The sequence below is a fragment of the Ursus maritimus genome, unplaced genomic scaffold, assembly GCF_017311325.1.
Source record: "Ursus maritimus isolate PB19 unplaced genomic scaffold, ASM1731132v1 scaffold_19, whole genome shotgun sequence".
NCBI classification, from domain to species: Eukaryota; Metazoa; Chordata; class Mammalia; order Carnivora; family Ursidae; genus Ursus; species Ursus maritimus.
Window position 1 is genome coordinate 53945710 of NW_024424341.1, and position 13225 is coordinate 53958934.

Sequence of the window (13225 nt, forward strand, 5' to 3'; positions counted from 1 at the left end):
CCCCCCCCCCCCCCCCCCCCCCCCCCCCCCGGCTCTGCTCCTCCCCACTCGCCTCAGGTGCCCTAGTCTGCTCCCCTCCCCCACTCACCTGCGTTCCTCCAGTCTGATCCTCTTCCCCTCCCCCCCAAGGTTGGGAGGGAGTGAAGGGGAGAGGAAGGGAGGAAGGGGGGTGGCATTCCTGGGATTCCCGGGATGAGGGGAAGAGAGGGAGGGCTCCACGGAGGAGAGTCAAGGAAAGAGCACCCCACCGCACTCCCCGCCCCCCCACCCTCATCACAGAGTCCTGGGCTGAACTGAGGTTTGAAGACCATTAAATTTAAGAGATTGAACTGATGGGTTCCAGGCCACTGGTCAGACAGGAAAGCAGCCCTAAGCACTGGCTACAGGGGAGGGCCTCACAAGGCATCCAGGGAGAAGCTGTTCCAGGCCACGGATCAAGCTGGGCACCACTGGTTGTACTGGGAGAGGACAGTGCAAGCCACTGGTCACGCCGGGAACCACCGGTTACACTGGGAGAGGCCAGTGCATGCCCTAATGGCCCCCCGGGTCAGTATGAGGGGGAGAGGGTCCACGGCGGCGCGGTGAGGTCCCCGCTCAGGACACTGGTTAGACTGGTCTGTCAGGCCATCGCCAGGGGCACTGGTCAGCCTGAGCCAGGCAGCCCAGGGCTTGGGGGCAGAGGGAGCCCCGCTCCGGGCCGAGCGCTGGGAGGTCCACTCCGGGCAGTGGGAGGTCCTGGCGGGGCGCCCGGGTTTGTGGGGGGACGAAGGGGGGCCGGGAGGGCGGGGCGGGGCGGGGCGGGGCTGCCAGGGGCGGGGCCTGGTCGCTCCCAGCCCCCGGGGCCGCCTAGCTGCAGCCCGGGCAGTCGCCGCTGCCGCCGCTGCCACCACGAACATGGAGCCCTGGGACGGCCGGGCCCGGGCGCACAGGGCCCCACGGCTACTGGTGCTCGCGCTCCTGCTGGGGGCGCAGCCAGGTATGGCTCGGGCAGGAAGCAGGGCGCGACTGGGGGCGGCCCCTGGGGACCCCGGAAAGGGGAGGGGGAAGAGGCTTTCGTCGACCGAAGGAAGCCAAACCTGGGACCCCCGCGGAAGAGGGATAGGGGAGCATGGGGGATACCCCTCACAATGTGAGACTTGGGGACAGCCAGGCAGAGGGGCTGGGCATCCCGCAGCACCCGAGAAGTCAGCCCCCTCCGCACTCGAGACCAAGGAATGAGGGCCTTCAGCCCCTGGAATCTGGGTCCTGAGACCCCTGCTCCCCCAGACCCAGGAGTCCAGGCCTCCAGTTGCTTCCCCCAGGACACAGGAGACCCAAACCCCAGGGCTTCCCTCGGAAAGGTTCTCAAGTTTTGCGAGGGTCAGGGACCCTGTGGCTAGAATCCAGTGAGTCACGTGCTCTTGAGGGTTCCCCCCAACCTGGATTCAGAGCCCAGACTCTAAAGAACCCAGCTCCCTCATGGAAGGGCTGGAGCACTGGCCCTAGGCAGTGACGATGGGACAAAGTGTTTCCGAGTGACAGTGCCCCCTTCCTGGGGCCCCAGATAAATCCACACACCTGCGTGGTGGTGGGAGGGGAGGAGGCCCAGAGGGGCTGGCAACAGAGGGACAGAGAGATGGGGGAGATTAGGGCACAGAGATCTCTCCTCTCTCCGTCTGTCCTCCTGTCTGTTACTCAGACTAGCCCCAGGCACCAGCCTGGCCCCACACCCCCTCCCCTGGGACAGGCCTGGGCCAGAGGTGGGTGCCTGGGAATCCAGGCCCCTGGCACAAGCATGGTAAATAGTGGGTCCCCAGGGGCAGGGCTGGTCAAGCTAGGCGGGGAAGGGAAGGGAGGTTCTAAGAAGTGAGAGCTGATGCCAGGATGCCAGCCCAGAGGGTGAGAGAGCATGGTTTCCCCAATGGGAACTGCTCTATCTGCCAGGATCCTGGGATGGCAGTCCAGGCCCCTGGCTCCCTTCTGCCTCAGGACCCAGGATCCTGGGCCTCGCCCCTCTCCTATTCGTAGGGGACACACCGTACCCCCTTCCCTGCTCCATCAAAGAGGCAGAGGGGCCAAGGGGCGGGTAGGGGGCTCTGGCGCCAGGCCGGGCAGGTCTAGGCCAGCCTGCCCCTCCCACATTCCTGAAACCTGCCCAGCCCTGTCCCCCCTTACCGCCCCCACACACCCATACTGCAGCTGCAGGCCCAGCCCCAGCCCCCTGACACATGACAAGAGACCCAGGGGCTGAGAGAGATGGAGACAGAGTGCCAGGATGCCAGAGAGGCAGAGACTGTGGACTAGAGATGGAGACCCGGAGGGAGAGACACACAGGCAGAGATGGAGAGATATCCATCCCTGGCACCTAGCCAGGCCCTGCTCAGGGTGCTGGAGGCCAAGGGATGAGCCAGCGCCGGCCCTGCCCTTGAGGGGTGGCTGGTCTAGCGGGAAGCACAAGGACAGGTGCAGTTTCACCCCCAGGAGGATTGGACCGAGGGCCCTACGAGACCCAGGGGAGGAGCCCTTAGTTCTGTGAAGAGAGAGATGTTAAGAAATGCAGAGAAATGGTTTTGCAAGCTCAGAGATGCAGACATGAGAGATGGAGGGAGGCGGGAGCTGGGGCTGAGGGGCTGAACTGTGTCTGAGGGAGGAGGGGGCTGGGGGTCTGGATTCCTGGGTCTGAGGAAGGAGGGGGCTAGGGGTCTGGATTCCTGGGTCTGAGGGAGGGGGGCACTGGAAGCGGGTCCTGGGGGAGAAGGGGCTCAGAGGCAGAGAGAGCTCAGTGGCTCTCCTGCAGGTGCCCAGGCTGAGGAGCCCTCATCTGAGTTCTCCCTGGTGGAGGTGATGAAGGGGGAGCCTGTCGCCCTGAACTGCACCGCCTTGGGGTCCCACGACCATTTTGTGCTGGAGTGGTTCCTGGTGAGTGCTGCAGGCTGGGGCCCAGAGGGTGGCCAAGGGGGCTGGGAGTCAGGGCACTGCAGGGCTGCACACATTCATTCCCTCATCAGAGCCCAAAGGACCAAAGAGCTCCATCCAGCTGCCTTTCCATTTTACAGGTGGGGAAGTTGAGGCCCAGCAAGGGGAAGGACTCTCCAAAGTTCTCTGGTGTCTGGGCACTGAGACTAGAAGGAAGAGCCCCCTTCGGAGCACAGGCTCCTGAGAGAGAACATTCAGAGACAGAAGAGGATATAGCAAGGGGGGGGGGTGGAACTAAAGGAAGAGAAAGAAAAGAGGAGGAGATAAGAGGCCTAGGAACAGGGCGGGAGAAGGAGACAGAGAGAAAAGGAGAAACAGGAGCAGAGCAGGATGGAGAACGAGGGACCTAGACAGAGGAGAGCACCCCATGGCCCCGGAACAGGGACCAGACCAGAGGGAGGTGACACGAGGAGAGCGATGACCCGATGACCCGCAGGACAGTGGGGGAAGGCAGGCCGGGCAGCTCCGGCGCTGAGCCCTCCCCGCCCGCAGGCAGACCGCTCTGGGTTCCGCCACCGCCTGGCCTCGGCCGAGTGGCAGGGCTCCGAGCTCCAGGGCCGGGTGCACGACTCCCGGGGCCGCAGCCCCCCCTACCAGCTGGACTCCCGGGGCCGCCTGGTGCTGCCCGAGGCCCAGGTGGGCGACGAGCAGAACTACGTGTGCGTGGTGAGGGTGGGCGCGGCGAGCACCGAGGCCACCACGGAGCTCCGCATGTTCGGTGAGTGTCTGCGGGCGCCCCGGAAGGGGAGGGCAGGTGAGAGCTCGGGAAAGGGGCTCCTGACCCTAACGTCTCCCCCACAGCGAAACCGGAGGCCACGGAGGTCTTCCCCAACAAAGGGATCCTGTCCGTGGTGGATGACTCTACCCAGGAGGTACCTGGGGCCGGACCTCGATTCCAGGGTCCTGGGGGACACGGGGGCGGGGAGGTTTGCGCTCCTGCGTCATGGGGGAGGGCGAGGCTGGGGGGCCCAGGCTCCTATATCTGAGCGAGGAGAAGTTCCGAGGAAAGAGGGGCCCAGGCTTCGGAGTCCTGGGTCAGAGCCCAGGGCCATGCCTGTGTCCATCTCAGATCGCCACCTGCCACAGCCGCAACGGGAACCCCGCCCCCCAGATCACGTGGTACCGGAACGGGCAGCGGCTCAGGGTGCCCATGGAGGTGAACACAGGTGAGCCGCGGCGCGGGGGCCGGCTGGACGGGGATGGGGCTGCGGCGCCCGGAGCTGGCTGACTGCCGCCTCCCTCTCCCCCAGAGGGCTACATGACCAGCCGCACAGTCCGCGAGGCCTCGGGCCTGCAGTCCCTCACCAGCACCCTCTACCTGCGGCTCCGGAAGGCCGACCGGGACGCCAGCTTCCACTGCTCCGTGAGCTACCACCTGCCCACCGGCCGGCGCGGCCGCCTGGACAGCCCCGCCTTCCACCTGACCCTGCACTGTGAGTCCCTGCGGGTCCTGACCTCCCCGACCCTGGACCCTCCGAGCCCGCCCGCGGCCTGCCCAGTCTCCGGAGCGAGCCCCGTGGAGTCTCACGGCTAAACGTGCTCCACACACTCTCACACCGAATGGGGTCCTGGAATCTCACCCTGACCTGTCACCCGCACTGACCTCGGACCCTTGACCTGTACTCTCAGCTCAGCCCCTGACCTCTGGTCCCGGATCTCAGACTAAGTGTGAACTTGAGTTGTGAAAGATACGACCTCTGCCCTTTGACCAACCACAGCCTGCGCGTTTGCTGCGGCCCTGACCTCTTTCCCTCAATCCAGCCCTGCCTTTTACCCTTGACCTGACCTACCCTTGACCCTGATCATGAGTCCAGCCTGAGCCGTCTTTTCCTCTTGCACTTTCCCTTAGACCCCACGGAGAACGTGGATTTCTGGGTGGGCAGCCCGTCCACCACCGAGGGCTGGGTACGCGAGGGTGACTCCGTCCAGCTGTTTTGCCGCGGGGACGGCAACCCCAGCATGGAATACGTATTTTTCCGCCTTCAGGTGACTCACCCCATCGTTCCTTTGGAAGTCCTGGTCCCTGACCTCTGATGACATATTGGCCTCCACCAACTTCTGACCTTTCCCCTGGGTGGTCCCTGGCTCAGCGAGGCACCTGACTGGTGGCCCAAGAGCTAACGGGGCCTCTGAGCCCTGATTTGAGAGAGTCCTAACTTAGTGTGCTACCTGACCTGGGGGACCCCTGACTTAGCAAGGGCCTCTGCCCCGTTCCTTGAGGGGGCCCTGACCCTCGTATGACACTAACTCGGTGACCCCTGACCTACAAGATGCTTGACTCTGACCCGGGTGGCCCCAACCCAGCATGACCCCGCCGGACCAGGGCGGCTCCTGAGCCGGGTTCCTCGTCCCTGGTCACCCAGGACAAGCAGGAGGACGTGCTGAAAACAAATCTTGAGGGGAACTTGACCCTGGAGGGGGTTCAGCGGGGCCAGAGCGGGACCTACGGCTGCAGGGTCGAGGACTACGACGCCGCTGAGGACGCGGTGCTCTCCAAAACCGCCGAGCTGCGCGTGGCCTGTGAGCGTCCCGGGAGAACGGGCAGGGGGGCCCTGGCACCAGCGGCCTCCTCGCCCTCACCCCGCAGCCCCGCCGCCAACCCTTTCTCTCCATTTCTGTGGTCCTTCCTGGTCCGGATGGTCCCCTTCGCCCCCAGGTGCCTGCCCCAGCCCCCTCCAGTCTCCCACACACGAGGCAGCCAGAGAGCTCATTCCAAAGTGCAAACCTGACTTCCCCCCGCTCCGAACCTGCCATGGCTCCCCAGTGCCCCCCGGAGAAAGCCCACATGATCCACCCCAGCCTTCAAGGCCCATCTGGCTGACCATTCTCCCCACCAAGACCTTCTCTTCATCCCAGCCAAGCTCCTCTCCTCATTTCTAGGTCAACCCTCCTGCTTTCTACTTTCCACTTCTAGCCAGTTTCCAGGGTCCCAGTCTTCTAGAAAACCTTAGTCCGCTTGCGCCCGAGCCCTGGGCAAAGGCTCTGTTCCTCCTTGGCACTCCTTCTGCCTCCTTTCCTGGGCCTGGACCCTGTGGCTGGGGTCGGGGAGACATCTGTGAACAAGACAGCCCAGTCCCCACCCTCTCAGAGCTCCCAGCCCAGTCAGGGAGACAGGGGGTAGAGGGTGAACGAGACCCTGAGTAGCGATGGGACATCTACGGGGACTAACACAGAGTGAGGGGGTAAGGGGTGGGCTGGGTGCGTGGGGGCTGTTTTAGACGGAGGATGTTACAGGCTCTGTCCCGTCCCGGGAAGCGGATTCTGACACGGAGCTTTGCAGGCAGGAAGTTTACGGGAAGGGCCTTGGGATCCACGTTCATGGAGGCTGAGGAAGGGAAGGAAGCAGGATCAGGCAAAGACGGAAGACGGGCTGCAAAGTCGCGGTTGGCCCTGCAGGGCACTGGGAAGCTGGCCTTCAAAATCGTCCCCAGTTGGGGCAAGGGGACTGGGCCTTTCTACCCCCACATCAACCAGTCATTGCACGTGGGCCGTGCAGGGAAGGGGGCATGACCTTGAGCGGGGGGCTCTCTGCAGCTGAAGCAGTTCCCAGAGAGGGCCGACAGCTGAGGGCTGACAGCTGACATCCTTCTTAACAGCTGGGGGAATAAATCCTTCAGTGCTGGAGGGGAAAGCTGAGTGTCCACAACAGCGGGTCAGAGGGGCCTCTCTGAGAAGGGGCCATTTGAGTAGGAAACCAAAGATTGGAATCAGAAATGCGAAGAGCCCAAAGAGGAGCTTCTAGGCAGAGAGATCAGGAAGTGCAAAGGCCCTGAGGCAGGACCCAACATGACATACTGGAGAAAAACGGCAAGAGAGTAGGGTAGCAGGAGCTCGGGACAAAGGTGGGGGGACGAGAAGTGAGGTTGAGGAGGGAGGCAGAGGTCAGATCAGGCAGGCTCCTGTAGGCTTTGTCAAGGAATTTGGCCTCTATGCCAGGGGTATCGGGGAACCACTGCGAGATTTTATGCAGAGGGCAGGGCTGACCAGTGTGTGTTTTGAGAAGATCCATCTGGCAGTTCGGTGGGAGAGACTGGAGGGGCCGAGAATCCTGGTCAACAGGGAGACTAGTGAGGCGGTGGCAGCCGTGGTCAGGGCTGTTGGTCCTGGAGGTCAGAGATGGAGAGAGTGGGAGGGTCCGTTTCAGAGGGAGAGCAGACAAACCTGGATGCAAAGATGGGTGATGGGGTTTGGGTGGTAAGTCAGAGAAGGAACACCTCACACGTCCCTGCTCGTGCATTAACTGTGGGCCCAGACATCCGCTCTGGGGGAAGGTGCTTTAGTTGGCCCCGGGTTTTGGAGCTAGATTCGGGCTCAAGACTTGGCCTGGGACCGTGGCAAGCTCACGGAGGTGGGGAGAGCCAGGAGGAACACTGACAGGCTCTGCTTATGGTTGTGCATTCATGTTCACCCCCAACAGCCCTGGAGAGCCCCTAACCACATGGGTGAGGGGCTGGGGAAGGTGACAGTCTGTCCCCCCCTCCAGACCTGGACCCCCTCGAGCTCAGCACCGGGGAGGAGCTTTCCTTACACTTGGGCAACAGCACCACCGTGAACTGCTCCGTGCGAGGGCTGCCCACCCCTGCCCTGCGCTGGACCAAGGTGAGAGGGAAAGGAGCCCTCAGCCCTGGAACCTTCAGCCCGCACCCTCTCCCTTCCCTCGACCCCGCCCTCACACCCACCTGGCCTCCCCCTTCTCTCCCTGCCAGGACTTCGTCCCCCTGGGGAACGGCCCCACCCTCTCGCTGAGCTCCATCACCTTCGACTCGGCGGGCACCTACGTCTGTGAGGCGTCCATGCCCACGGTCCCCCTCCTCAGCCGCACCCAGAGCTTCAACCTGCTGGTCCAAGGTTCGGGCTGGGGCAGGTTTGGGTGGGGACCGAGATGGTGGGGGGACCGGGACAAGCAGCTGGTCCCTCTCTCTGCTATTCCTTTCCCCTCTCTCCCCCTCCTTCCCCTTCTCCGATGGACCTCCTCCTCTTCCCTCCCCCACACCCTCAGGGCCACCTCAGTTAAGCGTGGAAGAGACTCAGCCCCAGACAGAGGGCGGCTGGAGGGAAGGCGAAGAAGTCAGGCTGGTCTGCTCTGCCCGCGGTTACCCGGAGCCCAAACTCAGTTGGAGCCAATTGGGCGGCAGTGTAAGGGACCGTCCTCTCCACCCTGAGCCCCGCGGGACCCAGGCACCCTCCCCGAGCCCCTTGGGGGTCCCTGCCCCCCTCACCAGTCCAAGCATTGCACCCCTCCACTTCCTGGGGGACGGGACAGCTTCGCCTCTGCCCTCGCCCTCGCCCCCGCCCCCAAGACCAGGGGCTGGCGCTAACCCAAGCCTCCACAGCCAGCAGAGCCGGCCCTCAGAGGGCAGGGGTGGGTGAGCAGCTCCTTGACCCTGAAGGTGACCAGTGCCCTGAGCAGAGAAGGGGTCTCCTGCGAGGCCTCCAATGCCCACGGGAAGAAGCAGCACGTCTTCCACTTCGGCTCTGGTGAGGAGCTGCAGGGGTGGAGAGGAGCCTGCCCGTGGGGCGACAGAGCCCCGCCGGCTGACCCCTCCTCCTCCATCCGGTCCCTGCAGTGGCCCCCCAGACCGCGCAGGCTGGCGTGGCTGTCATGGCCGTGGCCGTGAGCGTAGGCCTCCTGCTGCTTGTCGTTGCTGCCTTCTACTGCATGAGACGCAAGGCTCGCCCTGGCTGCTGCCAGCGGGGGGAAAAGGGGGCTCCGTGAGTGGCCTGCCACCTTGGAAGTGACCTCTGTAACCCTGCCCCATCCCTACACCCACCTCTGACTTCGCCTCCCACCTCAAGCCCAAACCCAGCCCGTGACCAGCCCCAACCGCATCCTGTCCTCCACCCCAAACCCAAATGCATCCCCAGCCCCGACCCCAACCCCAACCACACCCCATCTTCAACCCCAAACCCAAATGCATCCCCAGCCCTGACCCCAACCCCAAGCCCATCTCGTTCCCATTCCTTACTCCATTTCCGTCTCCATCTATCCTCTCCGGCTGATCACATGGCCACCCTCCACTCCACTCCGCAGCCACCCCCACACCCATTCCTAGAGCTGACCCCAACTAAGTCACCATCTCCAAGCCCGACAGCATCCTACGCACCCACCCCAACCCCCACGCCATCGCCACTCGCACCCCATCCCCATTCCTCTCCCGCCCGACCCCCAAGTCCCTCCTCGTCCCAAACAGCCCCCTCCTCAGTCCCTTCCCCAGGCGTGACCACGTCCCACATGCTGCCTCCCCTCCCCCCCAGGCCACCTGGGGAGCCACAGCTGAGCCACTCGGGGTCAGAGCGGCCTGAGCAGACGGGCCTTCTCATGGGAGGTGCCTCTGGAGGAGGCCGGCATGGCAGCGGGGGCTTCGGAGATGAGGTGGGTGAGGGCCCAGACACCCTGAGGGAGGGGGGAAGCAGCGGGGGTGCGGTGGGACAGCCTCCGAGGGCACAGGCCCAGGCTGACCTCTCCATGTCCTCCCAGTGCTGAGCCCGAGGACCTCCAAGAGGCTCTACTGGACCTGACATCAGAGAATCAGCATCAGATAGCCAGCCCTGCGCACGCCTCCGCCTGCCCCCACCTTCCCTCTTCCCCCTCCGGCCCTCCCTTCCCTTCCTTCCTCTGCAGGCTGGGCAGGGACCTACAGCAGCCACTGCTTGCAGGGAGGGAGGGAGGCTGGGTAGGAGGGGACCTTCCTCCAGGGAATGTGACTCTCCCAGGCCCCAGAATAGCTCCTGGACCCAAGCCCAGGGCCTGGCCCGGGACAGGACGAGGCTCCAAGGCTCTGAGGGTCGGCTGGCCAGGGCGATTTTTACCTCCTGCCTGTATCGCTGGTCCCCCGCCCCACCTGACGTCCTACTGCATAGTCTGACACTGGATCCCCACCCCTGCCTCTCCACCCCCCACCCCGTCATCTGTGGACACTGGAGTCTGGAATAAAGGCTGTCTGTCACATCACACCATGCTGTGGCCAGAGCCTCCTCTGGGGGACGAGAGGAGAAGGGGGTGCAGGTGATGCCCCCCCCCCCTTGCAAGACCTGGGAGAAGTCTGATGTCATGCAGAGAGAAATAAGAGAGCGGAGAGAGACTCTGCTGGCTGAGGGTGGAAGAGAGAGGTGCCAAGGGTCCAGAGGGTGTTAAATGCCTGCGTGGGGGGTGCAGGGCTCTTTCCTTAAGTAAAACCCTCAGTCTCTCTTGCAGAGCCCAAATGGGAATTGAAGCTGCAGGACGGAGGAAAAGCTTTCTTTGAGCTGCAGAGTGGATGGAACTAGGGATGGAGCCGCCCCATCCGAGAAAGGCATGCCTGCCGCTGAGGATTCCCTAGGGAAGGAGGGGTGGCCTGGAGGAACCCACAAAAGGGTTTCCGGGGCAGAAAGGAGTGAGGCCAGTTAGACTTACTGAGGTCAAGGAAGACAGCGATTTGAGAGAGGGATGGGAAAGACGGGGAGATGGGGGGATGGACTGCAGAAGCCCAGAGATGAGAACCCTGGGGTCAGACAGACAGAGATTTGGGGAGAGAGAGGCAGAGACAAATAGGGACAAAAAGAGAAACAACTGGGACTCAGAGGTCACTACAGTCAGCAAGGGAAAGAAAAAAGGCTGAAAGGAGCAGCTGAGAAGCAGGGGGGAGGGTGGTAGGAAGGGGGCCTGTGTGACCTTGGCCAAGTGGCCACCTCCCTGGGCCCAATCACACTTGGGCAGTGGAGGGGCTGCTGTAAGGCGTGTGCGTGCCCAGAGGTCTCTGCACTCAGACCTCGATCTCTGGCAAGTGACTCGGCTTCTCTGTCCTCAGCTTGCTCATCCACACAATGGACAAGGCGGGGCCTGTCACCCTGGGCAAGTGGCAAGCTGCCCTGGGAGAGCCTCCCGGTAGGGGCCGGGCCGTATGCCCAGGGTCCCCAGAGCAGAAGAGCTCACAGCCTGATTAGAAGAGGCTCAAATCCCACTGTTTCTCGAATCGGTTTAAAACAAATGAGAGGGGCACCTGGGTGGCTCAGTCGTTAAGCGTCTGCCTTTGGCTCAGGGCGTGATCCCAGCGTTATGGGATCGAGCCCCGCATCAGGCTCCTCCTCTGGGAGCCTGCTTCTTCCTCTCCCACTCCCCCTGCTTGTGTTCCCTCTCTCTCTGGCTGTCTCTATCTCTGCCGAATAAATAAATATAAAAAAAAAAAAATGAGAGAAGCCAGAGAAAAGAGAGGGAGCGAGTTAACATACTTAGATCAGTCAGGGCACAAGTGGTCAAGGTCCCCACTGCTTGAGTTTGGGGTACATATGGCTCTCGGGTCCTTTCTCATCGTGGTGTAGTTCCGATGCCCACAGTGGAGGGTGAACCAGGGAGTTCGGCCCCCCAAAGGCACCAGTGCCGCGGTGGGGGAGGGAATGCTCTTGGCCATGACTGTAGCTGGCTGAAAACGTGCTTGGCAGCCATGGCTTTTAGCTGCATGGCTTGGGCACAGGACTCCGGGAACAGAGCTGGAGTCAGCAGCAGGAAGCACCTCACCGACACATGGACCCTTGGGGCTTACTCGATCCTTCCATCCTTCCCATCTACGTTCAAATCACTCTTAACATGTCTACCAGGAGTTGCTTCTGAAAAATCATTCTTTGTTTCACCTCTCTGCCTCCTTATTCGTGTGGCTTTCTTGCTTTCTATAGGGCAGAAGTGACTATCCTTTTTTTAAAAATACAGCACACACAGGAGAGCCGTTGAGAGAATTTGATAAGATAACCATGGAAAGTGTTTATACAAAGCCTGGCATGGAGCATGTTTTCGGTACATGTTTATTATTAGTAGGTATCATGATCCCAGGAAAATGGAGGGTCAGAGAGAAAAGCTAGATAGGGTCCCTTGGTCCAGGGAAGGGACCAAGTGGAGAGAGATACTCCTGGAAGGACAGACATTGGTGAGGGGGGATCTGGGGAGCTGGGGGGGGTGTGTGAACAGATGGCAGGGGGAGGGGAGAGAGGGGACCCCCAGGGAAGAAGGGGTTCTCTATGCTCAGCACCTGGTCCCTGAGTTAATGAGGGGAGAGTCCTGGCCTCCCTCCCAGGAGGGCATACGTTTTCTTAAGGTCCCTCATCTGCATGGCATCCCGGGCAATTTGCATATAGATGGCAGCCTGTGCCCTCAGTCCAACCCCTCCCACCTTGGCCAAGGGTCTGGGGGCATGGGAAAGGGGGAACCTGCAGGATCTGGGGCTCCAAGATGTAAAAGCAAGTTTGGAGTGCACTACCATTGTTTATCAACCTTCTGTGGCTCCCCGCGGCTCTCAAGAGCACGAGCCACCCTTCACCTGGCATTTAGGACTTAAATGTCTATCACTCACAACCCACCACTCCCTCTCTCACACACGCACCCATGACTTTACTCTTCCGGGAATGCCCTCCCCCACTGCCCCATTGTCACAAAGCTTGCCTGTCCTTCGAAGCCTGGACATCTTGAAGGATTCTAGGAAGAAGTTTTCACTCCCCTTTCCCTGCCCTGGGGAAAGTTTTAGGAATCTGTGCCTCTTATGGACTCCTGCAGATTCCATTAGTAAGGATATGTTTGGTTGCAAATGACCAAAAAAAAAAAAAAAAAAAAAAAAAGAAGCCAAAAATTTGTGTAAGTCTAAAGGAAAATTATTCACTCATACAACCAGAATGATCAAAGGCTGACTACCTTCAGGCATAGCTGGATCCAGGGGTTCAAATGGTCTCATCAGAAAGCTATCCTCTTCCATTTCACAGCTCTGCTGTCCTCCAACCAGAAGCAGGGCCTTTTTCTCTCAAGTGTCACCCTAGTGCCAGGTTTCTGCCCTACCAGTTTAGCAACCCCCAACAAAAGAGTGTGTCCTGGGAGCCTGGCTGGCTCATTTGGTAGAGCGTGTGACTCTTGATCTCAGGGTTATTGGTTTGAGCCCCACGTTGGGTGTAGAGTTTACTTAAAAAATAAAATCTTTAAAAACAGAGAAAGTGTGTGTGTGTCCCTTTCCTATTCATTCAAGAGGAAGTCTGAAGTCTCAGGGCTAATTCGTATTGGACAGGAATGGGCCCCACCCCCATCCCTGAGCCAATCCCTGTGGCCAGGGGATCAAGTGCTCTGATTGGCCAGGATGGGGTCAGCCTCACTCTGAACCATAAGGACAGAGTATAGGGGATTCCTTGTGGAAAGACTTGGGGGTGGGGGACTGTTGGAAGAAGAAAAAGAGGTTACAGGTTGCCAGGCAGGTAAATACTTGGCACCAACTCCAAAGTTTCATCAGGAAGACTTTGGCCTTGTGCCTGTACCGCGGGG

General features: G+C 61.3%; 1 protein-coding gene across 1 annotated transcript; it reads left to right on the forward strand.

The window, feature by feature from the left end:
- The first annotated feature begins 854 nt into the window (after window positions 1-854).
- BCAM (basal cell adhesion molecule (Lutheran blood group)) lies at window positions 855-9907 on the forward strand. Its single transcript, XM_040634132.1, has 15 exons — window positions 855-976; window positions 2777-2898; window positions 3448-3673; window positions 3757-3827; window positions 4025-4121; window positions 4206-4388; window positions 4805-4941; window positions 5319-5475; window positions 7439-7554; window positions 7662-7803; window positions 7955-8091; window positions 8289-8433; window positions 8523-8667; window positions 9211-9328; window positions 9434-9907. The coding sequence occupies exons 1-15, from the start codon at window positions 895-897 to the stop codon at window positions 9437-9439; spliced, it is 1884 nt and encodes a 627-aa protein (XP_040490066.1). The 5' UTR covers window positions 855-894; the 3' UTR covers window positions 9440-9907.
- Window positions 9908-13225: the final 3318 nt, after the last annotated feature.